The following is a 24,827-nucleotide window of genomic DNA, read 5'->3' as shown; positions in this document are numbered from 1 at the left end:
TGCAAGATGCAGGGTACACAATGGAGAGCACTGATAAGCAAGCAATGTGCCAATCGTCATAGGCGAGCGAGGAGGTTGGCAAGATAGATCATCTGTGAAGTGATGCGGGATGTGATAAAAGTGACATGCATTCAATGGAGATCACAAACAAACGACTTGCTTATCAGGCCAAGAAAGTCTCGTCTCATTGGCCGACCAGTACGCAGTACCAGGACATCGTTCGAGGCTGCCTCTTCTTACTTGAATGGTTTGCTAAGCCAATCCCCAGACCAGATTCCGCATATCGCGCATGATGGCGCTATCATGATCTTCCTCAAGGCTCGGCCCTATCGTGTCCATTCACTGCCTCGACTCGAGAACGGAAGGTGGTCCACTCGCCTACACTAGAGAGCCTGTCATGGTTGCTTTTGGTACACCGAGTACCAGTAGTCGAGTCGCAATCATTCAACGCCCCGATGAAAAGAGGATGCGTGGGGTCGACATTGAGGAGAGCAGCAGAAAATAATTCTGACTGCCGATAAGGTCTCGTTGGCTGCGTACACAGAATTCTCTGATGACCGCCCGAAACGCTGTCGGCGCCTTTCTCACGGCTTCACCACTTCGCGACTTCGCCCGACCGCATTTCAGAGCGGAGTGTCAAAGAGGAAGGCTTCACCTGACACTTGATCGGGTCAAACGGAACTGCGGCACCTGCTTCCGCCGATATCAGGCTCTAATACCGTTCACCTGCAGTCAGTCAAGGCCGCGAGGCCAAGCGAACATGTCCAGGTGCGTATCTGGGATCTCATGGTTGATAACAATACGAGATCAATTCGAGTCTTGCGAATCAAGCATGCAGATTCGCCTTTCAACTGGCTGTCAGCATTGAGAAGATAGGTCTGCGCTGCCGTGAATGTTCCTTGCGAACCAGTGACGCTGCCCGTTTCGAAATGAGAAGTTCTTTTGCTCTGGGCCAGTTTGGAGACGTGGCCTGTCTACATGATAAAGGTATGCTCTTAGATCAGTCCAGCCCAGCCACATCCGCCTACAATGCAGACTACGAGACGATATCCAGTGGGCAGCTGAAGGTGCGGCAAAAAGAAGCAAGTTCTGGTTCATGGGTTCTATCAAAGGCTACTCGTCGACACCGACCTCGCTTGTGCGCCACTGGATGCATCAGGAGCGCGGCACCAAAAGGAAGGAGTTGCCTACCTTGATCATGGCTGCTTCCTCTATCACAGACGACGCTGAGTGCTATCGTTTGTAGCGTACTCAGCTGGCATGGTTTGTATTGTCGAGAACCTTGCGTTGAGGAAGGTGTCTCCATGTGCAGTCGGCCAAGTATATGGAAGTCTGCATCAAGCTCCGGCTATTACTCCCCGCAATCCGCAATTGCGGTTTGAAATCGAACACATCAAGCTCGCGGGCGCGACATCATTCGCTTGTACGGAAAGCTGGTGGCGTCAGAAAAGAATCACATCGGGAGACAAATATCGACGTGAAAAAGAGCCAGGTCTCGGTGCTGCTCTGTCCCCGATTGTATGTCATCCGGCCGATTTTCTCTATCAACGCACCGCGATACACAGGCACTTGAAACATAAAAGTACAATCAACATCTTGAAGGCCCGTTAGCTTTTGTAAACAGCTCCTCGAAATACTCGTTTGATTGACGAGGTGCGATCTGCAGACTGCATAAGGGCAACATGGATCTTCTGTAACCCGCGAATATGTGTATTCTCCTGTTTTTCGTACGTGATCGACTCCTAAGATTACAAGGCCAGCCAACGCGAATGTCCGGCCTCCTCTTCTAGTGCTCGTGGTGTGGTTCACCGTGATATCCGACCACCTTGAATCTACCGATCATCTCACCCACAGTGAAAAATCCCAAAACCTGAGCAAAGACGATCCCGGCCGTAGTCAGTTGTTGGGAGTTGACGTTGCGGACGGTACTGAGGAGCGATTCAGGGTTGACAGAGCTAGTCATGGAGCTCATGGTAGAACCGATGGATCGTGGGTTCCGGAACACGTTGATCAGAGGCTGGAAGTATGACTGGAATTGTGCCGTGGACCTGGACTGTGTCAATTATTCCTGCAGGGCCGGCTGGTCCGGTGATACTCACGGTGGTGCCATGCTTTGACCTTTGAAAACAATTCTCGCAAGCTCTAATCCGACGCGAGAGTAGTAGACGGTAGGAGGTATTAACGCTGTTCAAAGTCAACACTACTTTCTCGGGTCCCAAGTCGTGTGTGTCTGCCTACATTCGACGAAAGAAATCACTCTCCCTGTCCTTCCGCCAATCTTGCTCACTGCATTGTATGCCGAGGACCCTACTCTGGAGATGGTGGAGCTGGCGGAGCTTTGAACTCTGCTGAGGCCCTCTGAAGCCTTCGACACAGCTTGCTTGCCAGAGTCTTGAGCTTTCGAGGCGGCTTCTGAGGCGGTGGAAGCTTGTCTAAAATTGTTTCGGCGCAGGACAAGTCTGGTTTGACGTAGGACGGCGCGAGAGGCCGGAGCTGCAGACATGGCTGCTGGAGCTCCGCAGGGAGCGCAGAGGACGGGGAGAAAACGTGAGGAGGATGCCGTGTGGTCAGACACCGACAATGGTGGTCTTGATGACAGATGTTGAATGCTGAAGACTTTCAACGGGAAGTGAAAACCAGCGAAAGCAGCTCCCCAAATTCTTCCGATCAATCGAGGAATATTAAAGGAAGACCAGAAACTGCGCCCAGACCAGAAATGCTCCTGATTGGTCTGAATATTCTCCGGTACCTGGCGGCATAAAAAGCACGAAAAGAATGAGAATTATGAGACACCATGCGATAACTACATCATATATGGAGAGACTGACTGTGTGTTGTTGTGATGCTCATTGAAGATATAGCACAGCTTTTTCTTCAAAGCTCTATTGTGACTCGTACTCTGAACCAGAATGAAGCGTGGATGCGCATTTCTACTCTACGTGAGTGCCAGCCACATGTACGCCTGCAGCAATCACCTACAGTTCATTGTGTACCTGCTCAATCAGATCCATTCTCTTTGCATCTCAATCATCTTCATTCTCCTTTTCATCGGCCCATGCAACTTATACCCAACCTTGTGGTTGTCGTAAAGACCTGAAACATTCCGTGAGGCTACAACCGACCCAGAAGAGTCCTAATCCGATTCCCCGGTGCCAGTGCCCATGCCAGTGCCAGCCCCCAAGCCCCTGCAGCAAATCCATCCGATCTTGCTTAATGTCGATGAAGGCAATGGCCAGAATTATAACCATTTTTTCTCCCAAAGCACCACCTTCTATGTAGAAGAACTTCTTACGACACCTTCGTTTTGTCGCACACTGGGTTGGTTTCGTCTTTTGGGGCGGCGTTCTTTGTCTTTCGATCTCTTGATCCTCGTTGCGGTTGCTTGCATTTAGCCACAAACTTTCTCTGGCGTTGGAAATCGTGTCAATCTGTCTTATCATCAATCTTCGACGCTCACCTTTCTCGCGGTCACGAAAATTCTGGAAGGCATGATGTGAGTTGTGAATGAAAAGGAGACCAGGGATTTGATTCCAGTACCCAGTACAATCTCAAAATGGCCGCCAAGCCCCGCCAGGCGCCTCGAAGATCATTAAGACAATCACTCAAGGACGTTTTCCTGCGCAGATTGCGAAAACAATCGAATTCGGCGCCTGAAACCGTGGGATCAGGAATACTGCGACGGGCAGATCCTTCAAGTTTTGTCCTCTCATCTGTCACCACCTTCACCTCTTTCCCAGACGTGACCAACAGCCAAGTCAGTCTTGAGGAATGGGCCATATCTCGATCGATTCCGAACCGGTTTCAATCCTCGCCTCGCCGAGCAGATGTCAAATCTCAAGCTCGACAGACTCTGCTTCCGGCGACGAGCCTCAGTCAATTCGACCTTCGTCATGCCTACCTTCATCGATCGATGGTGCCATCCAGAGTAGTCAATCAGGCCGTCTCAACAAGCTGCACATCTGTCGTTAGTCGAGAAGCGAGTATATCGACTCTTTCTTCCTTCTCTAGCGCATCAACTCTGAAACTGCGAGAGTCTCGTAAGAATCTCGTCGGCCGGCACCCGCAGGCTTCTGAGATCGAAACTCCGCCACCCTCTGCGTTGGCGAACCACAATCGGAGAAAGCAGGTATCATGGTTGCAATCTCCGTCACTCAGTTCCGCGTCCGTCCACGAGAGTTCTTCGGAGACGCCAAGATTTGGGACAGATGAAGATGGTCTCGGAAGCATGCCCCTTGTAGAGCACTTCAAATCATTTTGTGTGCTCGACACAGCTGCTCCGGGTTTCCCGGTGGTCGCTACTTCTCATGAGCTCCGTTATATCTTTGAAATTGGCGAGCATTTCTTTCTCAATAGTTGCGAGTGTGAAGGAGCTTCCATGGACATCGTGACGGGTCAGGATGCTGCTGGAGATCCAGTCACTCACCTCGTGCTGTTTAGTCCGTTGATCATTCCCAGCAGTGGCCGCAGCAGGTATATGCTTGCAAGTTTAGTCGATGTTACTCGATTCATTCACGGCGCAGCTTCATTGCCAGAACTCGACAAGTCTGCCGACAGTTCAATCATGGAGTTTGACCTGCAGACACCGTTGCATGATCGCATGCCGCCTTCTTGGGTTGCTTCGACGTCTGAACTCTCGGCTGAAGACCTTTTAGGAGGTTGCGTTCTGCGCGAAGACCGAGGATTCCGCGCTGCATATCAAGAGGACGTCTGGTTGAACCTGGCGCATGAAACAAAGAGCAGATCGTCAACCAGAAGTGATACACCCGGATCAATACCACCAAAAGTCGATGGAAGATCTAAGGCATCGAAATCGTCGTCACCACCGTCTACTAACAGTAGCACAGTGGACGAAGTTCTGGAAGAATTCATGGGCAACCTACAAGAGTTGTATTCAGACTTTTACCTTTTGGGCAAATCTCCGCTTGATGACACCTACTACGAGATCTGCAACGTATCACCCACTATATACGCAGCAAGGGATTACATCAACGGACATCTTTCCCATACTGGACAGCAAGGCATTGTTGCAATGAGCGAAGGACTCGCGCGAGGTTCTGCATTTTCCATGAAAGTAAAATGGGGTCCGAAAGGGATTGATAAATATGTGTACTGTAGCCCACTCTATGGGCAGAACTCTACCACGTGGATATGTTTTCTGGTGGATGATCGCATGCCGTCGTTGTGGTAATGACCGCAGCGTTTCCGACCACCGAATCTCTGCCGCGTCACAGTGGTGGGCACGATGGACGGTACGTGAAAACGAAGAAAGCCCTTGTCTTCAAAATACGAGTAACATTGCCTCCTTCCCCGGTCTTCGAAAGTGGCGAAAATACGAGCGTGTGATTCCCGGTCATAGAGCTGCCAATAAGATTTCAACTGACGGAACATTCTTCTTGCAAGCACCCAGCAAGTAGGGATACATCGATCGGCTACAGGGGCAACGAGGGGGCCATCTGGGCTGAGGTGAGGAGAAGCCCGAAAGAAGAAAGGATGAGCTGCTCGGACGATCAAAAGGAAGGGCCGAGAACATGGAGCAGCGTCGCAATTGAAACCATGCAAATTCTTCCAGGCGGAGTTGGTGAGTGGCTTGTAGGGGAGACCTGGTGGCGCCTAGCTGGACCTTCTTGGGCTTGCTCGGCATACTCACCATCACTCTGGCGACAGTCGGGAGGTCAACACGGGTCTGAGCCTAGCCTCCCTTGGGCTTCGGCGTGCAAATACTTGCCAGACACAGCTTCGCTCACCCGATCGCCTGTCATGGATCACCCGCATCCACCTTATCGAGGTTTCGCTCGCATTTTCGCTCGCCTATGCGGCCTGTGCGCCCACGATGCGACGATGGAACGATAACTCTAAGCCACCACCCATGCTCTTTTCCTTTGTTCCGCCACCTCGATCCACCTTTTCCAGAAGCCCGTGTCCGACGAAAACCGATCCCTCGCCTTACGCCATCACGAGCGACTGCTTATACTTACCCGAATCCGGTCCCAGCTGGTGAGAAGGAACCGTCTCTTTAATGTGACCTTGAAATCGGTCTTGCCAGATTCACCCTCTTGCTCCGACTCTACGACGAACGACAAACAAACCGAAAGGATTTCGCTGCTTAAGCGGGCAGTCAGTCACCAACGGCCGTCCAACTCGTCTTATAGTCCTCCCGTCACGAACGCTCCATTTCGTTCGACGGGTGACCATTGGTCTATACTATTACTCGACTACCAGCACCTCCGGGGAGGGGAACATCTTCCAAGATGTTCAACGAGAATTTCTCTTTCGGATCTCCTCCGCACGAGCACTCGCTCTCACTCAAGACCGAACAGTGCGCCTCCTCAGATATCTCTCCGTGCAATTCAAGGTGCTCCTCACCACGAAATTGCCGAACAGCCTCTCCACGGCGCGATTCTCGATTCGATGCATACCGATTCGCTGGTGCACCTCGACATCCTTCCATCACTGCCCTGACGGCGCAATTACAGTCACACGCGCTGGATGACACCGAAATGCACTCCCCCTCGTTACATCCAAGCGATCCAGGCTCTCCTACAGATTCGGCCAGTGCGAGCGATGTTGATGAAGGATTCTATGACGGTCCCGACACACCCGCAACCACTGTATCCGACCCCTATGACCTGGATGATGTCGACCCAACATTGTGGGACTTGAGCATGTCCGATGTCATGGTAGCCACATCATCTCCTCGACCCTCATTATCTCTCGAAGCACAAGCGCTCTCATCATACACGATGCGACGAAGGCAACGACAGGCACTAGTGCGGCTACAATGTCTTGTATCTAGAGCCCCGGATTTGGCCATGCTTATCGAAGAGTGCCACCCAAGTTCTTTGCCATTTGGGAACGATCCATCGAGAATCTCAAAAGTCAAAAGCGAGTCAACATGCGGGGCTTCAGGGTTGGCGTCGACTGAAAGCGCGAATACTGGACGGATAGAAAAAAGTCGAAATGGCTCGATCACTACAGTCAGGAGAAGTCCAAGAATGAGGAAGAGAATCCGATCATAGAGAACTATCTGCGCGATGCGGGGGCATTCATGAAATGGAACTCCTCCAAGCCATCACGCACGATTCACTATGAACAATACGAAGAGTTTCCGAATGTCACAAGATTGGGCCAGTACTCTGTTCGAGCTCTCACGACGATGTGCGTATCACCTGGCGACCAACATCTTGACAAAAATGGCATTCCGCCATGGCAACACTCACCTGATGACGTTTGACGAGAAGGACCTGTGATACATTATTCCGAGCTCAGAAACGCTCGGCGAAATTTACGTGGCCTCAGAAGTGGTTTCAGAAGTCCAGATCCCCTCGATCAATCTCGCGTCGAGACTCCCCGAAATCAGCGTGCCGCTGTCGAAGCTGTCAGGCCTGTCAATCGGTTCCTAATATCGGCGCAATTTCGTCATCGTGCATGTCGTATGGTGCCACAACATGGTGTACGAGCTATCATCATACTCGTATTACCCGGGGAGAAATGCCGTTGGAGATCGCAGCGGAGAAACAGGGCGAGACGGTCGGCATCATACTCCGGGAGGCGAACCGGGATGTGAAACAGTCAATCATGGCAGACCATATGCGACACGACGGCAATTCACTGATGGGCCATGATACACTACTGGTTCGACCTGGGACAGGGCAAGAGATAACAAGGCAGAGATCAAAGCCGCTGCAGACAGTCCACGAAACATGATATGAGTGGAACGGAATTTTACACCCTGGGGGATGGCTATCGAGGGAACCAAGGGTTATGGAAACGTTGTTGTGCGAACATGATGATACCCAGTAGCTATATGGGATTTCTTGCCCGTCAATGCAGCTATGCTTATGGAATGGAATGGAATGAAATTATACGGAGTATTGTAATATGAATTCCAACATATCAATGGGCCGGAACGTTGATGGTTTTAAGAGACACAACACACACACTCACTCTCTCTCTCTCTTGCTCATCCTGCCCTACAACTTTTCGGGAACTAGCGGGTTTCCCACGCCAGATTCGCGTGTAGGCATGCACCCATATCCGTCTAAACAGTATATGCGTCATTATTCAAGCAAGTTTCGATAAGTATCTCGACTGTTTCGCCCGAGCGGTGCCGTCTGCATACACGGTGACGCACGGGGGACTTGGAGCGGCTCCGAGTGCTGTGATACTCTGGACCTGGCTCACGTGGGAATGGTATGCATAACGGGCTCGACGGATGTCAGGCAAAACAAAAAACGTGGGTGGCGAGACAAGGTTCCACGAAAGCTCCATCGCCAAGTGGGCAACGTGAGCGTGCATGAGTCCCTGTGGTCCCTGCAGCACGTCGGTGTCAACGTTTGAATAATGCGTGTTGGGATTTTGATAGGTATCTGACTCGGTCGTTCGTTGCAGCATGGCTGATGGGCAGTTGGGAACGGATGGGACCGGTACTGTAGCCCGTGTGAGAAGTTGTTCCGCAGACTCACCAGACAGTTGCCAGACCAAGCAAGGTATCCTAGACCGTGTTTTCCCTGCAGTGCCTGCTTCATATACCCGACCGGAGAGGGAGAACAGCTTCCAGCGCGTACCGTAGTCGTGGGGATGTCCGTTCGGGTTAAGCAGGCGGCGGGACCGGTGCGGTGCCACAGTAATCTGTAATGAAAGATCTTATCTGCGTAGTAATGCTATTGTCACACCTGTACACATGCCGTCTTAGCGGAGTGCCGCCGCATTAGTTATTGCGCGCCGGAGGCGGCCGCCGGCGGGATCGTCTTTTTGGGCTATACCATGCCTGATTGTCGGCTGAATTAGGTTTGCCGTCTGGCGGCGTTTTGGCGGTCTTGCAGTGACACCGCACAAGATCCCGCGAAAATCAAGTCAGCGGTTTATTGCTCGCGGCAACGGATGCACATGGAGATTTGCATGTGACAGCTGGCCTTTACCCCGGCAGATTTGTGGTGTTGTCCCTATTCGCATGGTGTTAGTTCGGGAGGTCACGGTGCAGAGAAGGTGGGAGCAATCCGAAGTGGTACAAGGACTGGTCGTTTGATGTTGTTTCTCAATCGAGAATACAAGTATATCACAGTACGGAGTACTCCTGGCTTGTCCGGCGTTGGACTCCGACCTCCCGGACGTCTGGTGATGAAGCCGTGAGATGGACCACCCAGCGAAGAACGAAAATAATGGCACAATTCCGCCCTCTTCCCTCCAGCTCCGGGCGGGACGAAGGAATGAACCACTGGTACTGTACTCGTATCCCAGAGGGCCAGAGCCGGACAGCTTGGTACCTACTACCACCTACTCGTAGGTACTCCGAACTCTTTTAGGCAGTTTGGCAAAAGTCCCGACTTGTCCCTTGGGTCCTGACTAAGGGCCACCAGGCTCGGGACCATCCGCCCGGATCAGTTCATGAGGAGATGGGAGAGAAGAGATGCACTTGCCACTGTTACGAGTACTGTAGGGATTAGGGCACGATTGAACATGACTCGCTAAGAACCACCGTTCCACCCAGATGAACAGTAGGTCACGGAACGAAGCAATGCGAGTAATAACGGCACGCCCACGTTCCAATCGACTCATCTTCCATCCTTGGCTAATTAGGGTACGAGGGTCTAGAACCATCGCGGTCCTTGCGCAAACCCAAAACACCAAGCCACAAACGATAGCCACGACTGGCATCGGCCAGTCTCGAACACGGCTCGACGTATCCAACCGCGCAGCGTTGGTTGGGTCTTGTCCGGCGCAAAAGCTTGCAAGCTGTCGTGTCCAGTGCCTGGCTTCAAGGGACACGGCAACTCAGCGCGCGCCAGGGGCGCCCTACCCCAAGTACCTCGGTCAACAGATTACCGAGATCTGGCGCATTGACGCGTCCAATGCAGCTGTAGCCTGAAGTCAATAGCTTTGTACCGCTGCAACTCGTGACTGGCTTGCTGACCTCCAGCGATGCGCGAAGTCCTAAGTCAGATCGGGACCGCAAGAGGAGAGAGCAAAAAAAAGGCACGGTCAAGGTTCCTGCTGTATGATTAAACGTGGTGGTTATGCCTTCTGTGACATCGCGACGTCAAGCTGAGCCGAAGCCTTCCCATTCCTCGTTCCCATTTCCGTCCTCATCGACTAGCTCTTTCCCCTTGCCCTGCAGACTGTGTTCTATAGCACCACGTTTCCGGTTCATTTCGCGTCTCTCGAAGCCGCTCTGTGTCCCAATCCTCGCCTTTCGTTTCATCCGCTTCGTCTTCTCGTCGTCGTCGGCATGGACCGCCCGTCGTGATTCGACACCGTGAAGTTTGAGATTCTTCCTTGCTGACTTGGATACGGAAGGTAGTGCATGCAGCAGCCACGGCTGAATTCCACCGGTCTTTGCCGGATCAGATGCCGTCGTGCTGTTGCCTTTCACAACTCCGGCGGTCCTGTCCGAAGGGGTCTGGGACTTCTCGCTTGCAGCAATCACATTGGCAATGCCCTTTACGTATTGGATGTCTTCCTTGGTGTAAAAGCTGACACAGACACCACCCTCCCGACCTGCTCTTCCCGTCCGACCTGCACGATGCACATATCCGGCTACCGTGTTCGGGATATCGTAATTCACAACCACATTCACACCCCTGAAGTCCACACCCCGTGACAAAAGGTCCGTTGTGATCAGGATCCATATTTTGCCGAGTCGGAAGTTCTGCATGATGCTGGAGCGGGTGTGGGTGGGGAGTGACGAATGCAGCACCGCAATGCGTGACGACCCTCCTGCTGGAGCGGGGATATCGTATCGGAGCTCATTGTAGAGTGATTGCGCACGCTCTATCGTTTGGGTGAAGACGAGGAATGGCGGACGAAGAGGCACTGTCGTGTCTTCCTTCCCCGATGTGAAGGAGCGTGATGGATGTAATAGCTGACGCATACCCAGCAACTTCCCAGATTCGGTTGCTGTAAATATTAGTCGATGCGATATTGTCGGTAAGCTGGTGTCCTTCAACCCAATAATTGTCCGCAGTAAGGGTGTTCGTTGACTGCGGCGAATCTTGAGGCTTTTGTGACGCCTCGAAATGGTCTGCACTGCAAGTTCTTCGACGTTGGACCCGATCGTTGCCGACCACATGCTTATTCGCAGCGAAGGAGAGGTGCATGCTGACCACACAGCCAGAGTCTGCGCACGGAATATTGGATCTAGAAGAACATCTGCTTCATCGAGTATTAATGTTTCGATGTTCGGAAGAGGATGAGGTGCTATAGATTCGTCCTCTTCCCACGATGGACAAATCGCGTGAACGAGGCTCAGGGGCGTTGAGACGAGGATGTCAGTTTTCGTGACTGGCGCACTGGTAGTCGATATTTGATCCTCGTCGTCTTTTTCAGACTCATCGTCCTCAGTCCCGTCCTCGTTCGTCGGCGCATGTCCTTCGAACAATGTCATCCCTTTCCTCATGGCTGTTATGCGCACGCCTGTCTTCAAGCATAATTTTCGTCCTTCAGTGACAATCTGAGACACAAGTTCTTTTGTTGGTGCAAGGATGATCGCACTGATATGTCTCTCTGGATGGCCATCGCTGGTCTTGTGACTTCTCGACACCTTCTCGATCAGCGGTATCAGGAACGCCAGGGTCTTTCCACTGCCCGTTGGCGCGATGGTCAAAAGGTCGGGTTCGCTGGCTTCTTCGGAGGAGCCTCGGAGGAGCAGTGGAATGGTCGCCATTTGCACCTCTGTAGGCTGAAAATATGCCTGATCTGAAACATTGCGAGTCAAGGCCTTATTGACATTAAATTGACGAAGGTGACTGAATGAAGTAAGCGGCTGTGAGAAAATGCGCGACTGTTCTTTCTGTGCTTTCCGTGACTCTGAGTTTGCGCTGGCTGCTCGAAAACGATTTAAATCCACAATCTTGATCTTTTGCTTCTTTTGGATCTGCCGGACGTCTTCCTCGGAAAGTGTTGCAGATGGGACAACCACATTGCTAGTATCTTCCGTCGCATCCACGTGTCGCTTTCGTTTCCGGGTAGCGGCTGGATCTGAGTTGCCATCGTTCGTTGAGTGTCCAGAGGCTGATGGCAAATTTTGAAGCGAAGATTTTGCGCTTCTCGATTTCAAGCCCGCAGAGCGAGAAAGCAATCTGAGCGCATCCATCTCAGCTGCTTCACAACAGACACCCTGATGCTGCCAGCACCTATTGCAGTCTTCAAAAAGGCTGCCAGCCTTCACAGATCACGGTTGTCGCTGTGGAACACGAAGCACTCAAAGAGTTCCGGTGTGGTTTTGATGCCAATCGAAATCGGTGAAATATTTCTCCGAACCAATGAGCTTTCTGGCTTCACTGAATTTTCCGGACTGGCCTCTTCCCTATTGAGACGCACCTCTCAGTCGTGGTGAGCGCATCTATGCTGTACAGTCTTCCCTGTCAACGGCTACGTGAGACTACCAGGTGTTGAGGATGGGACAGAGTGTCACACCTCCCCTATACGAGAGGACAACCGCCGTTTCTGACATGAATGACATTTCGTCCAGTTATATCCTTATGGATTCTGGAGTTGATCGAAGATATCTTGGGTGGTTGTGGAATATATGACAGGACAACATGGCGGCTACCTGGGACGTATCCTTCAATGCCGTCCTAGCGGTACTACGGCTGGCAACCATCTTAGCAACATAAACTGTGACGCGATGGTCGGCCGCGCGTCTTTGGAGTGAAGCGAATGTTCATTTGCTTCACTACCTGCTGGTGGATGCCTTGGATGACCAGGTCGCAGTTAATTCACCACACCGCTTCCAGAAAATAACAATGATACTTGGCGACAATCCTTTGACTGAAAGAGGGATGTTGTCGCTCCGCATCTCGCGCGACCAATTCGCAACCATAGTTCTAATCATTGGATCGTCTTGAGTAGTTCATCAGTTGACATGGCCTACCCCGGTAGCGCACCAGGCGAAAACGCCATCGCGGATGTTCCCACGCCTTTGTGAGTTTGTTATAGGATGCACCATGTCCTAAGACTGACAGCCCTACAGGACCGCCAACGTGTTCGACCTCGCCCAAGAACCCTCCTTTGCGTCTCCCATGGTCACCATTTTTGTCGGGCCGGAGGCCACCCCTATCAAAGCCCACAAATCCATCCTGACCAAATGCGAGTATTTCGCCAAATGTCTCCAGAGTGGTCATTTCGAAGAGGGCGACAAGAATGAGATCAATATGCGCGACGCTGACGTAGATACTTTCGTCAAGATCATTCAATTTCTGTACACCGGCAAACTCTACGACGGAGATGACAAGGACATCAAGCTACTCGCGCGCCAGCCCTGTTGTACTTCAGCTTCTATCTCCAAACTGATCAGTGTGCACGCCATAGCCAACAAATACTGCATTGAAGAGATTTGTACACACGTGGAGGCTCTTCTTGACAAGGGCTTTTCTGCTGAACACCTAGCTTGGCGCCACTTCCAGCAGATCGAGGAAGCAGGCATGCGAGGTTCTCCTTTGTGGGAAATGCTCAAGATGAAAGTGGTATCTGAGCTGGTCTACCCGAGCTTTGCCGTGAACCTGAAGGCGATGTTGGACGATGGACTTGCTTTCGATTCTGAAATGGCAATCGATTTGCTACATGGATTGGCGACGGAAAACGGCGTCAGCACTTGTCCTGCTGGGCTTCTTTGGCGCTACCTGATGCATCAGCACCGATACCAAAACCTGCAATAGACAGGTCGAAGGCTGGCCGCATCATCAGCACCATATGCCGGGCATCATTGTCATGAGAAGCAGAGCAGTACTATGCCATCAAGATCGTTGGGTGCATACTTGCCACCGCACGGATCAGTGTCGTTATCCAGACCTGAGTAAAGTCGACACTTCTTCTGCTCCATAGATAGCAGAGGCAATACGGAGTACTTACCAATTCATTCCTTCTCAGAGTGGTTGACGCTGTGACAGGAGAATGTGCCTAGATCTCGTCGACCTCCAAAACTACAGCAGCATTGTCCATCTGCTTCAAGCACATTCTGTTGCTCCTCTATGCTCGGCTTACACCTCTAATAGAAGTGCACGACGTGAATCTTGCAATGTCCCAAGATATTTAATACACGACCTGTCAGACCTGCCGGACGTCGGGAAATTATGTCAGTGTCCTTGGCGTGTTTGCTGACTTTCCATTTTGCAGTCTGCCAACTCGTGCCAACTACTTCCATTCATTTGATTCAGAAGGGCGACGCTCCAGACATGGCGATACGCTTATACAAGACCGGCTATACTTCAGTTGAGCAGTTTGCGCCGATATACAGGTGTCCATGAAATACCAGATATGGTCATCGGACTGCTCATATTGACCGCGATTCCTACAGTGACCGGCGTGTCGCAAGCCATCTCTGGACAAAGAACCCGCGAGGAGCGTCAGAAGGATGAAAATCGCATGAAGAAATTCCATATCGACATCCATTGCGAAGCCGATAGTGCTGGCACAATAGGGATACATGGCAAGCGGCTAGTCCTCAAAGACGACCGGGTATGGATAGGTCCGCATGAAGCTAGCAATCCGTGCCCAGAAGGCTACGTGGCCGAGTGCTTCTACATTGAATATCCGGACAACGAAGTGAGCGATCCGAGACTGGTTTGGTCGCGCTTTCATGGAGTAAAATGCTAATGCAGGTCCTAATCTCAAGCGAGTTCCAATACCGATTGGCCTCGTGAGCCAGGTTCGAGACGATCCTCCCTTGCTGAACTGGTTGTATATGGACAAGGATACTATGGAATTGAAATATGGAAACAAAAGCGCAAGCATAGAACATCATATTGGACCATGGGATTGGACAGAGGACGAGAAAACTATCACCTTTGATGAGTCGAAAGCTTTCACTGCTGTTCAAGATCCTAAAACTCGAAGATGGCAGATCTATTACGACATGGACAACGATGGACTCAGCAGGTTCGTGCCAAAGGGAAGACGGATGATACTGGTCAGCTTACAGAGGACGTTATTGTCTGGCGCCAACGTGCCAGGAGCGTGAATGCTTGTATTGATGTATACTTATATGTTGTAATGACGGTAGCTTCCCATTATAGTTTGGGCGGGCATGGGCGACGATGCAATGTGGGTACAACTGTGAGCGTGTCGGTTAAGTTTCTAGATTTACACAGAAGTGTTGAAAATGACTGTAATCACCAAAAAACATGGCTTGAAGATGGTCCTCGCAATCCAAGAATCACATTTAGGTGGTGCTACCATAGCCCGGACTTTCAGTCTCACCTCACTGGCATGTCAGTTCTGCCTTCACTGGTCGCTCAGAAGAGTACATTCACTCTGACACCGAAATCTGTCAATCCCATGCGAACTCAACTCAACAGCCCTGTTTGTTTCTGTCCACCGTGTGACAACCAACCAATAATTTCGATCGATCAAAACGTGTCCGGACTGTGATGTCGTCTGTGATGTCGTCTGTGATGTCGTCTCTTTTATTTATGATGTCGTGCGGAGCCTAGATTCGCCTTCACTACTGTGCTTTAGGGTTGTCGCGATGGCTACGACGGCAGCAGGCCCGCGTCGGTGGGAGATCATTGGCAGGAAGGGCGGCCCTTGGGAAAAAGTCGACATCAATTCTTTCACTGATGGTCAACCCAGCCAGTGGCCGGTCAACAATCCTGTTTGGAAAGCCAGATATCGACGAAGCTCCGAAGAGCGACACTTGATTCATTTGGCAAAGGCGTGGATGAAGCAACGAGGACAAGAGCACATTGGCGTTGAATATTACCTCGACAAGCTTCCAGACGGCTACGCGCTGTTCGAAACGGACCAGCTTACCGGCAGTCAAGTCTTCAAGCGCTTATTTGGCCATCCCAGCGGAAAATACTACGACTCCATCGTGAAGTTCGAAGTTCACTTCTTATGGCTTATGTCTGGCAAGCAAGGCCAATGCGATTGTGTACATTGTGGAAAGCCGCAAGTCAAAACTGCCATCCCCAGAAAGCCTCGCCCTACAGAGTTCGAAAGACTTCTGACCGACCGGAGAAGAGCTCCCATTCATTCCGACTCCGACGTTTCATCACGGTCTACTTCGGCCGCAGGCGGTGCTTCGGGCTTCACTTCGAGAAGACCACAACGACAAATGAAGGCCGCTGGAGCTCCATACGCGGTGGACGAGGAAGGAAATGAAGATGTCGTCAAGGACTTGCTCAGAAAGCTTGAGATTAGCAAGAACGACAAGGCGGGAATTGAAGACAACATTCGGGAGGAGAATTCGATCGATTGGAGAGCCGAGCACGAGTTTGAGAATTATGGGAAGGGCTTGATCCAACAAAACCTGACCTTGGTCTCACAGCAGCATTCGTTTTCTCCGCGGATTAGCGAACTCGTGCTCTGGACTCCGCAGTTTCTTGACGAACACTTTCTCATGATCGATCCCGAGAAGGATGAATACAAATTCTACTCGTTTGAGCAGAAATGCTTTCACGGATTTCCAAAGTGGAGAGCCGGCCTCGTCACCCAGGTCCCTTGTGCAACTGCGCTGGATGGGCCGGTCGACTTTCCAGACATTCAAAATCTGACGGACAAACAAACCTCCCTCAACACTTCGGGCTTCCGTGTCGAGACCTTTCCTGATCCCAACAATGAGATTGATAAGACAGCGTCCAAACAATATCGATATGTCCCTCTACGAAACATACGACCGTTGAGTCATTGGCAAATACTCCTTCGGGGCATTCCACGCAAAGAATGGCATCAGTCAATTGAATTCGCATTGACCTGTATGACAAGCCTCTCACTTTACGAGAAGTTCTGGTTCAAGGGTGAATGGCCAAATGGAAGTATCTTCTTCAAGGGCCTCTATATTGGGTCCGAATTCATCGTGACTGGCGATACAGTTCGACTGACTCCAGCTCCGACCCCAGCCGGCAAGGTCCGAAGATGTACAGATGTCATGGTGGTGGATTCGATCAGACTGAACCTGCTCAACATCCGACCAGAAGATGTCTTACCAGATACACCACTACTTGCGCCTTCGTCTTCAATCATCCTTGTGGGACGAGCGTATACACTCGACATACGGCGCCACTACCAGATGCAAGGCCGCGATCCCGATGCCGCCCAGACTGTACTGCCATCCCCCGTGCCAGACGAGGAAGTCAAGACCATCTTCCGGCCTGTTGGCACAGGAGACTACGGTTCGTGGTACTATCTGCACGATCCTAACAAACGATATCTAGTCTCCTACGATCGCGTGCTTGGCAGATTGTACGAAGCTGGCGCGGTGCGTCTCTGGACAGGTCAATTGCAGTTCAAGCCTAAGAATGCCCAAAAGGTTGAGCTTAGACCAGAGTTGGATTTCGACATGAAAGCTATCGAGGAAGGGCGCAGATACGCGTCAAAGACTGATGAACGATTGGAAGAACCAGAAGAGGGCCAGGTCAACTGGTTCTGGGCCGACACCAGAGCGGAGGCATTGGATATCCAAACCATCAATGGACATGAGGTTGGAAAGTACCACGGTGTCAGAGACCCACGTACTCTTGACCAATGGCGAGAGTATATGAAGCTTATCAATGGCCACACCGCAACACCAGACCTGTTCAAGTACACCTCGAACTTCCCATCAGATCTTCCGTCCCTCCCAGGAACAGGCCGAAGAGGACGAAAGCCTGGCTCGAAGCTTATCAACGGCAAAGTTGTGATGCCAGGAGATCCAGGATACGAGGAGGCAGGCAACAAAGCTCTCGCCGAACCTCATTCTACACCGAGGCACAAGAGCAGTCAACTTGCTGGAGCCGCATTGGTGTCAACAGATGAAGAAGACGAAGACGAGGAGGACGCCGTTGAAGACAACGAGCAAGTTTTCCCGTCAGTTGAAAGACCTTCGATGGATGAGGCCATGCGGCGCGAAAGTCCAACTGGTCAACAGAAGAAGGTCCATGTTCATTCGAAGGCGCAGATCATGGCCAATCCGGATGATATCGAGGATGACATCGACAAAGACGACGACGAAGAAGCGTGGTATTTGGACATCCCTCCAGCAAGAGGAGGCACAGAGGAATCCGAAGGTGGTGATTATCGTCCTGTTGCAGATGATGATTGAAACTTGATAGAAGACATGGGCTAATTGACAGAAAGCACGTAGCCAGACCGTGCTGGATATTGCCAATGAAGGAATGAAGCAACGATGGTTGGTCCGTGAAGGTTCAGATGAATTGTGGTGATTGAGGACGACACGTTTTGTATGATTACCATTGGATAGTCTCAGTGCCGTCTGCACTGGCGACCAGTGAGGCAGGTCATTGTGGTGACTGAACGACGACACGACTTGTACGATAACCATTGGGAGTCTCACTGCGTCTCCGTTGGCGACTAGGGAGGCAGCTTGCTACCGAGCAGCGAAACATCAAGGCTTGACTGGCGGCGAAGCAAAGCCAGCTTTCATATCAAAATTCCCCAAAAATATTGAACACAAACCCGAGTTGTTTCCTATGAACCCTAGTTGTAAGTTTGCACACAGCACAGGAGAGAAATGATATGGGGTGCACCAGTCGTAACAGTCCTCTCTCTCATGGGCCTTGCAGAAGTTGACATCTCGATCAATACATCCGAGGCTTGGCAGATGACACCAGCTCGCACTGCCACGTGACTCTACCAAAATAATTCGGTACACCTTCCCTCCACCAACTCGTCGGCAAATCGCAGTCTTGGCCTCCCGCACATCCAAAATTCCAAGTTGCGCCTTTTCAATCAAGGGCAATTGACAACGTCGAACGAAAGGACCATCTCCCAACCCGCACAAACAGTCAAGATGGTATGATACATCCCCCCGGATCAACATGTTGAAAGCATAGAGATTGCTCACAAATGGCCAACAGGTCCGCTACGCCACTGCCGACCGCATTCCCAGCGCCAAATCGGCCAAGAGCCGTGGCAGCTACCTCCGAGTCAGCTTCAAGAACACCCGCGAGACTGCCCAGGCCATCAACGGCTGGAAACTAGAACGCGCCGTCAAGTACCTCGAGAATGTCCAGGAATTGAAGGCAGCTGTCCCGATGAGAAGATATGCTGGAAGCACTGGCCGAAGCGCTCAAGGTACGATAAACCCGAAAGAAAATCGCGGCAAAGGATGATGGGGTCTGAAATCTGTCTATCTCGAGCATGCTGGAAACCCGCTTTGTCCTAGGAAAGAGCCTTTTGCAATGCGAGGAAGGACTGAGGAGACAACTTCCAGGCCGCATATACCTTACAGAGACCTGGCTTGCAGTTTTCGGTACGATGGCTAACGTCTATTTTCTTACAGGCAAGCAATTCGGTGTTTCCAAGGCGCGTCACCCAGTCAAGTCCGCCGAGTTCCTTCTCGGCCTGCTCAAGAACGCCGAAGCCAACGCCGATACCAAGGGTCTCGATACCTCCAACCTGATTGTCAAGCGCATCCAAGTGAACCAAGCACCCAAGCAGCGCCGCCGAACATACCGTGCCCACGGTCGTATCAACCCATACATGTCCAACCCATGCCACATCGAATTGATCTTGACGGAAGGTGAAGAGGCGGTTACCAAGTCTGAGGAGTTGGGTGTTGCTAAGGGCGCGAGACTGAATGCCAGACAAAGAGGTCAACAGAGACGGAAGGCCATTGCTTCGTCGTAAAAAAAATTCTCCTAGAGGGTTTCGATGCATTGAGATGAAAAACAAAATCTTCGGCGAAGACGGTCACAGCGGCTGTGACTCAACTGGCATGCGGAGGCGTCATCAAAGAGACAACATCGCCGGCTTGCATGGATCGGTCTCGAAGTATTATCCTGACTGCACTTGCCGCTGCAGATCACCGGAGAGGTCAGGGGAAGAGGTGCTTCTCGAACTTGTAGCATGGTCTTCCCGCCTGGAATGTGAAAAGAGCATTTCTAACGTTCAATTCTGTCTATCTGGTTTTTCGTTCTATCTACCTCATCAGCAAATCTACACCGTGTCTTTTTTTGTCACCCTGTCATCCTTTTTGTACACAACCGCAAGCTCATCTGTTCTTCCATGCTAATCTGCCACCTCAGGACATTTGCATTTGACCTTCAAAACTGAGGCCGCAATCTGACTTTCATGACTCATACACTCTTGCACGTCATTGGTGCTTTCATTTCCAGAATGATTCTCACAAAACATACCAGGCACGCCGCCACGACACATAGGTTCTCAACTTTCGATCCTTGAGTGGGTATCCAAGTATTTGAACATGTCCAATTTCAACATTCCAAAACAATTCCCATGCGATGCACATGAAGAATAGCCATCGACAAGGTCCATTTCATCTGCTTTAGACAAGCCGGTGTCGAACAACTCCGTCGGTACATCTGACCCACTTCCAGGCTCTGGCTCGAAGTTTCTCCTCGTGCTGCTCGACTTTGCTCAAAGCCCGCCGAACGGTTGGGTTGACTGGTCTCTCAGGAGGCACTATCATCTGAGGGGCTCCGTATTCCTGGTACTGATCGACTCTGTCCACAGGATCCCGAAGGATTGGGTCGATTAGCCAGTCAGGAGTCACATTTATCTGAGGCGTTCCATCCCGCTCGTACCGGTTGACTCTGTTCACACGATCCTGGTGGGTTCTGTCTACTGGCCACTCAGCAGGCACAGTCATTTGGGGGATTCCAGGTTGGAGGAATCGTCGCCACTCAAACGGCAAATACAGCTGAGGGATTCCGTTAAAGTACTTCTCCTCGAACTGGTCGAGTCTCTCAAAGAGTTGAAGGGATTGGACAAATCGCCAATCAGGAGGCATAAACATCACAGGGCTTCGCTCTTCAGGAGGAACACTCGTCTGAGGGTTTCCGTACTGCTCGTACTCCTGGTGCTGCTCGACTCTGTCCACAGGATCCTGAAGTGTTCCATTGACTATCCACTCAGGAGGTACAGAAAATCGAGGGGGTCCGACACCTCGCCACTCAGGACGCACGATCATCTGAGGGCTTCCGTAGAGAAGCTCTTCAGGAGGCACCCGCACCGGAGGATTACCTGTGAATTGCAATGCATTGTTCGCAGCTTTCTCAGGGCTTGCTTTGGCTGGTATGGTACTGTTGACAGGCTTCTGAGCAGTTCCTTTGATTGGCACGGCATTGTTCACAGGTTTCTCAGGGCTTGCTTTGACTGGCAGCACCGGCTTCCGAGGGGTTTCTTTGGCTGGCGTGGCACGGCTCACAGGCTTCTGACCAGTTCCTCCAACCGGCACGGCATTGTTCACCAGCTTCTGAGGGGTTTCTTTGACCGGCATGCCACTGCTGACCGACTTCTGAGCAGTCGCTTTGACTGGTAGCGTACCGCTCACCGCCCTCGGAGGTGTACCTTTGCGTGTCATGGCACTGTCCACCGACTTCTGAGGGCTTTTTCTGACGGGTATGGCACTGGTCACCGGCCCCTGAGGTGTAATCTTGAGTTGCATCTGGTTTTCCATGTTCGTCTTCCATATCTCGGTCGCAGACGAGGTTGACTGACTTGCTTTTTTCCAATTTCCTCTGAACTCCGAAGCCTGTCGAGCTTCCTCTTGGCGTAAATTCGCAGCTGGACCGGGAGCCTCTTGGAGTGTCTTGGACTTGCCCAATGGATCAGGCTGGCCGGCTTTGGAGAAGAAATCCGGTCGAGGCGGGAATATGGTGCCATCAGAAGACATGTGTCTCTCGACGTATTTTGTCCATGGACGGTACTGAGGATGGCGATCGATTGTCTTGTGGAGGAGATCCACTCTTGCCGTCTTCAAGTATTCCTGACTGTCCTCTTTCAGTCCTTGTTGTCTCTCAGCCGTGGGCATCCACTTGTGATGAAGGCCTCGTCGCTCGATAGAAATGCCATCTTGTTGCCGGATTCGATGTATCTCTTGGTTTCCCTGAGTTTGCAGGTCGATCGTCGCCATTCCGGCTTCGAGGTCGGCAATGTCAGAGTCACTAACCGGTGGCATGATTGTCTAAGGATAGTGCTGTTTGTGGTTTTGATAAAGGTATGCTAGTGCTCCTTTCAAGAAGGATAAAAATATTGCAATTGTGAGCGTGAGAGTGTTCAACAATGGACTTGAGACCATACAAACAATGAGGAGACTCAACTCACAGCTATGTGATGATAACGGGAAATGAAGTGAGAGGAGTGAGAGATCGTTGATCAATCTTGATATTTAACAGAAGAGTTGTCCGCGGCGACCAGGTCCTGGTTGATCTCACCGTCGTCCGCGACGACTAGATCATTGCTGAGTCGATCTCATCGTGCGTCCGTGGCGACCAGATCATTCCTGAGTCGTGAATCAGTTGATCCTGGACAGGCGCATCTCCAAGCAGAGCATGACATCGTTACGATCCCGCGCATGATCAGACTGATATTCGCACGACGGCCCATTGTAGCATGGCCCTCTTTGTCTTCCAAAACGGAACAGGTGAGTCCATTCAAATCTCAATGCAGATTCTAACTTACAGAAGACTATCAAATCACTTCATTTCGACTTTTCAAATTTCAAGCGCCGAAATCACTTGCGATGCCTTTAGTGCAGACTCGGTTGAGGCAGAAGAAATCGATCTGACTTCACCAGTGAAGTTGCCAATTCCCGGGAGCGGCGTCCACAGTAGTCACTGGCACCTTCTCTTCAACCCATCAATCTGCACTGTATCTCAACTTTCGATTATTTTTCAACATCGGTACGATGGCCCGGACCACAAAATCTTGTTCGGCTCTTCCGCTAGATGGTGGTGTTGTCAGTAAGGGTGGGAAGAAGAAACCCGAATATGCACGATATCGTTCGATCCAACATTTCTTCAATGAGAAGAGACAACAACTGCTCGACTCGGTGCCGCCAAGCTACAGCTTCAATGGCCGCGTGGTCCCTGAGACAAGAGGTCAACTTATACAGCCATTACCCCCGGGTATCTCTCGAAATGCCTTGACAGATGCGGCCGCGATCCAGAAGCAGAAGCTCAAATCAAGCAGAAGGGAGACAAAGAAGGAGCATAATCCGCAATATTGCCTGGGCAGGTACCAGCTCGTTAGCATGTGGAATGCGGACTTAGTTACGAAGGGGCAGGAAGATGAGAGCGAGAGAGCAGTGGAGAAGATGAGGGTGCTCCAGAAACGGTATAGACTGCGAGAGTATGATCCAGAGAAGAGGGGACCGCAGGCGAACCAGGGCGCAGATGACAAGAAGAGGAAGACGACTAAGCAGGGGGAGGCTGATAGCAGAGAAGGAGCGAATTCCGAGAAGCAGAAGATGGACAACTCGGAAGGGGGAAGTCGCCATGGCACAACCACGCTCTCTGCGCAAGTGGACGGCTTGGACTTGAAGGAAAAGGAGATTTGTGAGGCGCAAGGCGGCGTAGATGAGAAGTCCCCGCGGAAGAAGCAGGATGTCAACGACGTGGAAGCTGCTAGTTCAGATGCCGAAGTCAAGATGTCGGCGGAAGTGACCCATCCGAAGAAGAAGGTGAAAGCGTCTCTGGGTGCGCAGGATGAGGCAGAGAGGGGCCGGCCATTCCGAGCAGAAGGGGTCGACACTGTCGGAGCCGCATGCCATATCTGGAACACGAATATCTCCGCAAGAAGACGCTTGTTGAAGAGAAAGAGGAGTGCGTGCGAAAAGCTGCAACATGAAGAGAAGGAGCCGCCACAAAAGAAACAAAAGCTCGGCCACAAAAAGAGCCGTCGAGGTCGTGTCTCCATGGTCACTTCGACAAACGCTTCCATGAGTTTAGCCGCACGTTACATTGCGTCGGTATCTTGCGCTCAACCGTCCTCGATTCTTCACGGCAAACCACATAAGGATCCGCCGCAGGCCATTGAACAACATGTGGTTTGGTCAAAGATCGATGACATGCCGCAGGTGATCCAAAAGCTGGAACAAAAGGTGCAAGACTTCAAGGAGAAGGAGAACGTGCCGGATCTGGAGCAAATTGGCGAAGACATGTACCACGCGCGAGGTGATGATAGCTGATCAGCTTGGCCGACGATCGATGCTTCAGTCTTGCTTGCTGATATAGTCACCTGCAGACTCGGTCGAAACGAATCTGGAGCGATGCAGCGGGCGACAGGGGACGAGATTTGAGCATGGCAGCAAGCGTCGTTGCTAGCGGGGTGATTCTGATATTCCGCGATTGGAAATGGTTCTGGGGAAACTGAGCAGTGCGTCCAGCATTCTGCAAAGGATGAGTTGTGCTATCACGACAGCAGCAGTACTTTGAGTCGAGAGCGCTCTGCAGAGATTGCGCTCTAGCCAGCATGATGCTAATATCCAATATTCAATTCAACAAAGCATCAACTTCTCATTTAGGCTGCCTTGAGCGCCTCACGCATCATTTGGTGGCGCAGAAGAGCCCTACACCTTGTAGCATTTTGGGGTCAGACTCGATTTATTTGATCCATCACGCTTCGAGCATTGCTGTTGTTTCTGAGATGCGACATGATCCTCGCTATTCTCTCCCAGGCGAAGTGCTCGGAACCATTTACGTTTAAAGTTAAGTTTAAGGTCAAGAAACTAAAGGAATCTAAACGTTCATCTAAAGGTAAAAATCTTGGCGTCTGGCGCTCACCGAAAGTTCAGCTACAAAGCAGGTTACTTCCTCTCTACATATCAATACATCAGATGGTTTGGTCAGTGACCAGGCTACGAAAGGATGGTTCCCGCTCTGGAATTGAACAATGATGGCACCTGTATCAATGGGTAGACCATATCTTCACGCTTGTATCATCATCCTTCATTGAATAGGGTCTGAGTTCTGAGCACCAATGGAGCCACATTCCTCACACAGTGTCTCAACAGCACAGCGTTTGCGCAGGCCGTTCATGAGCACTCAAATGCCGTAGACACAGCAAGAGTTCCCATCTGAATGATCGGAAGCCTTCTCTGCACCTTCGGCTCTCTAGGCCAAGCGTCAAACCTCGTACGTTGTTCCTCCAGC

At 51.3% G+C, this 24,827-nt stretch overlaps 11 protein-coding genes across 11 annotated transcripts; 7 read left to right on the top strand and 4 right to left on the bottom strand.

The window, feature by feature from the left end:
* Positions 1 to 1,262: 1,262 nt before the first annotated feature.
* PV05_07007 (uncharacterized protein) lies at positions 1,263 to 2,646 on the bottom strand. The gene is made up of 3 exons (XM_013459789.1): positions 2,239 to 2,646; positions 2,100 to 2,184; positions 1,263 to 2,048 (listed from the first exon to the last, which is right to left on the bottom strand). Exons 1-3 carry the CDS (start codon positions 2,501 to 2,503, stop codon positions 1,787 to 1,789), a joined length of 612 nt encoding a protein of 203 aa, XP_013315243.1. The 5' UTR covers positions 2,504 to 2,646; the 3' UTR covers positions 1,263 to 1,786.
* Positions 2,647 to 2,995: 349 nt separating this feature from the next.
* Positions 2,996 to 3,570, bottom strand: PV05_07006 (uncharacterized protein). The gene has a single exon (XM_013459788.1). The coding sequence runs from the start codon at positions 3,438 to 3,440 to the stop codon at positions 3,063 to 3,065; it is 378 nt and encodes a 125-aa protein (XP_013315242.1). The 5' UTR covers positions 3,441 to 3,570; the 3' UTR covers positions 2,996 to 3,062.
* Positions 3,554 to 5,188, top strand: PV05_07005 (uncharacterized protein; the record flags this gene model as incomplete). The annotated part of the gene is made up of 1 exon (XM_013459787.1): positions 3,554 to 5,188. The coding sequence occupies one exon, from the start codon at positions 3,554 to 3,556 to the stop codon at positions 5,186 to 5,188; it is 1,635 nt and encodes a 544-aa protein (XP_013315241.1).
* A 1,060-nt stretch (positions 5,189 to 6,248) lies between these two features.
* PV05_07004 (uncharacterized protein) lies at positions 6,249 to 7,231 on the top strand (the record flags this gene model as incomplete). The annotated part of the gene is made up of 3 exons (XM_013459786.1): positions 6,249 to 6,677; positions 6,794 to 6,907; positions 6,953 to 7,231. The coding sequence occupies 3 exons, from the start codon at positions 6,249 to 6,251 to the stop codon at positions 7,229 to 7,231; spliced, it is 822 nt and encodes a 273-aa protein (XP_013315240.1).
* A 2,339-nt stretch (positions 7,232 to 9,570) lies between these two features.
* On the bottom strand, positions 9,571 to 12,172 carry PV05_07003 (uncharacterized protein). The gene has a single exon (XM_013459785.1). It carries the CDS (start codon positions 12,086 to 12,088, stop codon positions 10,037 to 10,039), a length of 2,052 nt encoding a protein of 683 aa, XP_013315239.1. The 5' UTR covers positions 12,089 to 12,172; the 3' UTR covers positions 9,571 to 10,036.
* A 687-nt stretch (positions 12,173 to 12,859) lies between these two features.
* On the top strand, positions 12,860 to 13,652 carry PV05_07002 (uncharacterized protein; the record flags this gene model as incomplete). Its single annotated transcript, XM_013459784.1, has 2 exons — positions 12,860 to 12,918; positions 12,968 to 13,652. The coding sequence occupies 2 exons, from the start codon at positions 12,860 to 12,862 to the stop codon at positions 13,650 to 13,652; spliced, it is 744 nt and encodes a 247-aa protein (XP_013315238.1).
* Positions 13,653 to 14,152: 500 nt separating this feature from the next.
* Positions 14,153 to 15,070, top strand: PV05_07001 (uncharacterized protein). The gene is made up of 2 exons (XM_013459783.1): positions 14,153 to 14,538; positions 14,609 to 15,070. Exons 1-2 carry the CDS (start codon positions 14,251 to 14,253, stop codon positions 14,951 to 14,953), a joined length of 633 nt encoding a protein of 210 aa, XP_013315237.1. The 5' UTR covers positions 14,153 to 14,250; the 3' UTR covers positions 14,954 to 15,070.
* Positions 15,071 to 15,460: 390 nt separating this feature from the next.
* On the top strand, positions 15,461 to 18,381 carry PV05_07000 (uncharacterized protein; the record flags this gene model as incomplete). Its single annotated transcript, XM_013459782.1, has 1 exon — positions 15,461 to 18,381. The coding sequence occupies one exon, from the start codon at positions 15,461 to 15,463 to the stop codon at positions 18,011 to 18,013; it is 2,553 nt and encodes an 850-aa protein (XP_013315236.1). The 3' UTR covers positions 18,014 to 18,381.
* A 245-nt stretch (positions 18,382 to 18,626) lies between these two features.
* Positions 18,627 to 19,953, top strand: PV05_06999 (60S ribosomal protein L17). Its single transcript, XM_013459781.1, has 3 exons — positions 18,627 to 18,724; positions 18,789 to 19,005; positions 19,214 to 19,953. The coding sequence occupies exons 1-3, from the start codon at positions 18,722 to 18,724 to the stop codon at positions 19,558 to 19,560; spliced, it is 567 nt and encodes a 188-aa protein (XP_013315235.1). The 5' UTR covers positions 18,627 to 18,721; the 3' UTR covers positions 19,561 to 19,953.
* A 265-nt stretch (positions 19,954 to 20,218) lies between these two features.
* Positions 20,219 to 21,853, bottom strand: PV05_06998 (uncharacterized protein; the record flags this gene model as incomplete). Its single annotated transcript, XM_013459780.1, has 1 exon — positions 20,219 to 21,853. One exon carries the CDS (start codon positions 21,851 to 21,853, stop codon positions 20,219 to 20,221), a length of 1,635 nt encoding a protein of 544 aa, XP_013315234.1.
* A 485-nt stretch (positions 21,854 to 22,338) lies between these two features.
* PV05_06997 (uncharacterized protein) lies at positions 22,339 to 23,863 on the top strand (the record flags this gene model as incomplete). The annotated part of the gene is made up of 2 exons (XM_013459779.1): positions 22,339 to 22,577; positions 22,639 to 23,863. 2 exons carry the CDS (start codon positions 22,339 to 22,341, stop codon positions 23,861 to 23,863), a joined length of 1,464 nt encoding a protein of 487 aa, XP_013315233.1.
* Between the last annotated feature and the right edge of the window lie 964 nt (positions 23,864 to 24,827).

The sequence above is a fragment of the Exophiala xenobiotica genome (genome assembly GCF_000835505.1).
Source record: "Exophiala xenobiotica strain CBS 118157 unplaced genomic scaffold supercont1.4, whole genome shotgun sequence".
Classification (NCBI taxonomy): Eukaryota; Fungi; Ascomycota; class Eurotiomycetes; order Chaetothyriales; family Herpotrichiellaceae; genus Exophiala; species Exophiala xenobiotica.
Note: the sequence above shows the minus strand (reverse complement) of the source record. Positions and strands in the feature narration are given on the sequence as shown.

Excerpts from the sequence above, each read along its gene's own strand:
- PV05_07007 (XM_013459789.1), bottom strand. The coding sequence starts at position 2,503 with ATGTCTGCAGCTCCGGCCTCTCGCGCCGTCCTACGTCAAACCAGACTT. Across the intron at positions 2,185-2,238 it reads AGTGATTTCTTTCGTCGAAT|CGTTAATACCTCCTACCGTC; the intron begins GTAGGCAGACAC and ends GACTTTGAACAG. Across the intron at positions 2,049-2,099 it reads GGTCAAAGCATGGCACCACC|GTCCACGGCACAATTCCAGT; the intron begins GTGAGTATCACC and ends GACACAGTCCAG.
- PV05_07006 (XM_013459788.1), bottom strand. The coding sequence starts at position 3,440 with ATGATAAGACAGATTGACACGATTTCCAACGCCAGAGAAAGTTTGTGG.
- PV05_07003 (XM_013459785.1), bottom strand. The coding sequence starts at position 12,088 with ATGGATGCGCTCAGATTGCTTTCTCGCTCTGCGGGCTTGAAATCGAGA.
- PV05_07001 (XM_013459783.1), top strand. The coding sequence starts at position 14,251 with ATGGTCATCGGACTGCTCATATTGACCGCGATTCCTACAGTGACCGGC. Across the intron at positions 14,539-14,608 it reads TTGAATATCCGGACAACGAA|CGAGTTCCAATACCGATTGG; the intron begins GTGAGCGATCCG and ends CCTAATCTCAAG.
- PV05_06999 (XM_013459781.1), top strand. Across the intron at positions 19,006-19,213 it reads CACTGGCCGAAGCGCTCAAG|GCAAGCAATTCGGTGTTTCC; the intron begins GTACGATAAACC and ends ATTTTCTTACAG.